This window comes from Volvox carteri (genome assembly GCF_000143455.1).
Source record: "Volvox carteri f. nagariensis unplaced genomic scaffold VOLCAscaffold_62, whole genome shotgun sequence".
Lineage (NCBI taxonomy): Eukaryota > Viridiplantae > Chlorophyta > Chlorophyceae > Chlamydomonadales > Volvocaceae > Volvox > Volvox carteri.
The window spans coordinates 235,261-236,029 of NW_003307605.1; the positions used below are offsets into that span (position 1 = coordinate 235,261).

General features: G+C 57.9%; 1 protein-coding gene across 1 annotated transcript in view; it reads right to left on the reverse strand.

Annotated features, from left to right (window-relative positions):
• Nucleotides 1-528: 528 nt before the first annotated feature.
• Nucleotides 529-769, reverse strand: part of VOLCADRAFT_67081 (uncharacterized protein) — a gene marked incomplete at both ends in the record, with an annotated part of 5,157 nt that continues 4,916 nt past the window's right edge. Inside the window, one exon of the mRNA XM_002956540.1 lies at nucleotides 529-670. Coding sequence (XP_002956586.1) covers nucleotides 529-670 — 142 coding nt within the window. The remainder of the gene's footprint in view (nucleotides 671-769) is intronic.

Here is a 769-nt window from a genome sequence, read left to right on the forward strand (position 1 = left end):
AAGGGGGGGAGGAAGAGCAGGAGGAAGACGTGTCGGAATGTGTATCGGCAAGGGGAGGCGGGGGCGCGAAGGGTGTGTGTTTATTGTCGTCATCGGTTGTTGGAAGGTCCGCCTCCTCGTCGCTCTGAGTACGATAATAGCCCAGCGTGCCGTACGTCGTCGTACGTACGTCGTCAGGAGTGAAGGTGGATTAGCGTGGCAGAGAGAGGGAGAGAGAAACACGTACGAGATGCGCGCCGAATGTCATCCGATCATTGGAAGGGGAGAAAAAAAAGGGGAAAGAGGGGGGGGAAAACGCGGACACGGTGTATGAGTGGACACGCTCTTATGCACTCTCGCGTTATCGTTCAGGTGAGGAACTTATTATTGGACAGTGCAACACTGCATATGGAGCGAGGCGGGGGAGGCGATGTACGGCTGCGGCCATGAAGTCCGACCCGGCACTTCCCCCCCCCCCCCTAGCCCTCCAGAAGGAGCCGGGTAATCGCCCCCTAACTCACATCCAACCCCCCTACCCTCCCCCCCCATTCATACCCCGACGCGCTCACATACCTGGAAGTTGGTGATGAGAATGGCCAGAAAGAGCGTCAGCAGTACGAAGTTGCCCAGTATAATCCAAGTCACGAAGTAAAGTACGGCTGCCGTACCACGGGCCTGCATGCCGTTCCAGCTGATAGCTACCCAGTTGTCCGCTGTACAGTAGCGTGTGGGTGTTTTGGGCAGGGGGACAAAGTCAGGGGGATGACGGGTTTAGTAGGGGGGGAGAGGC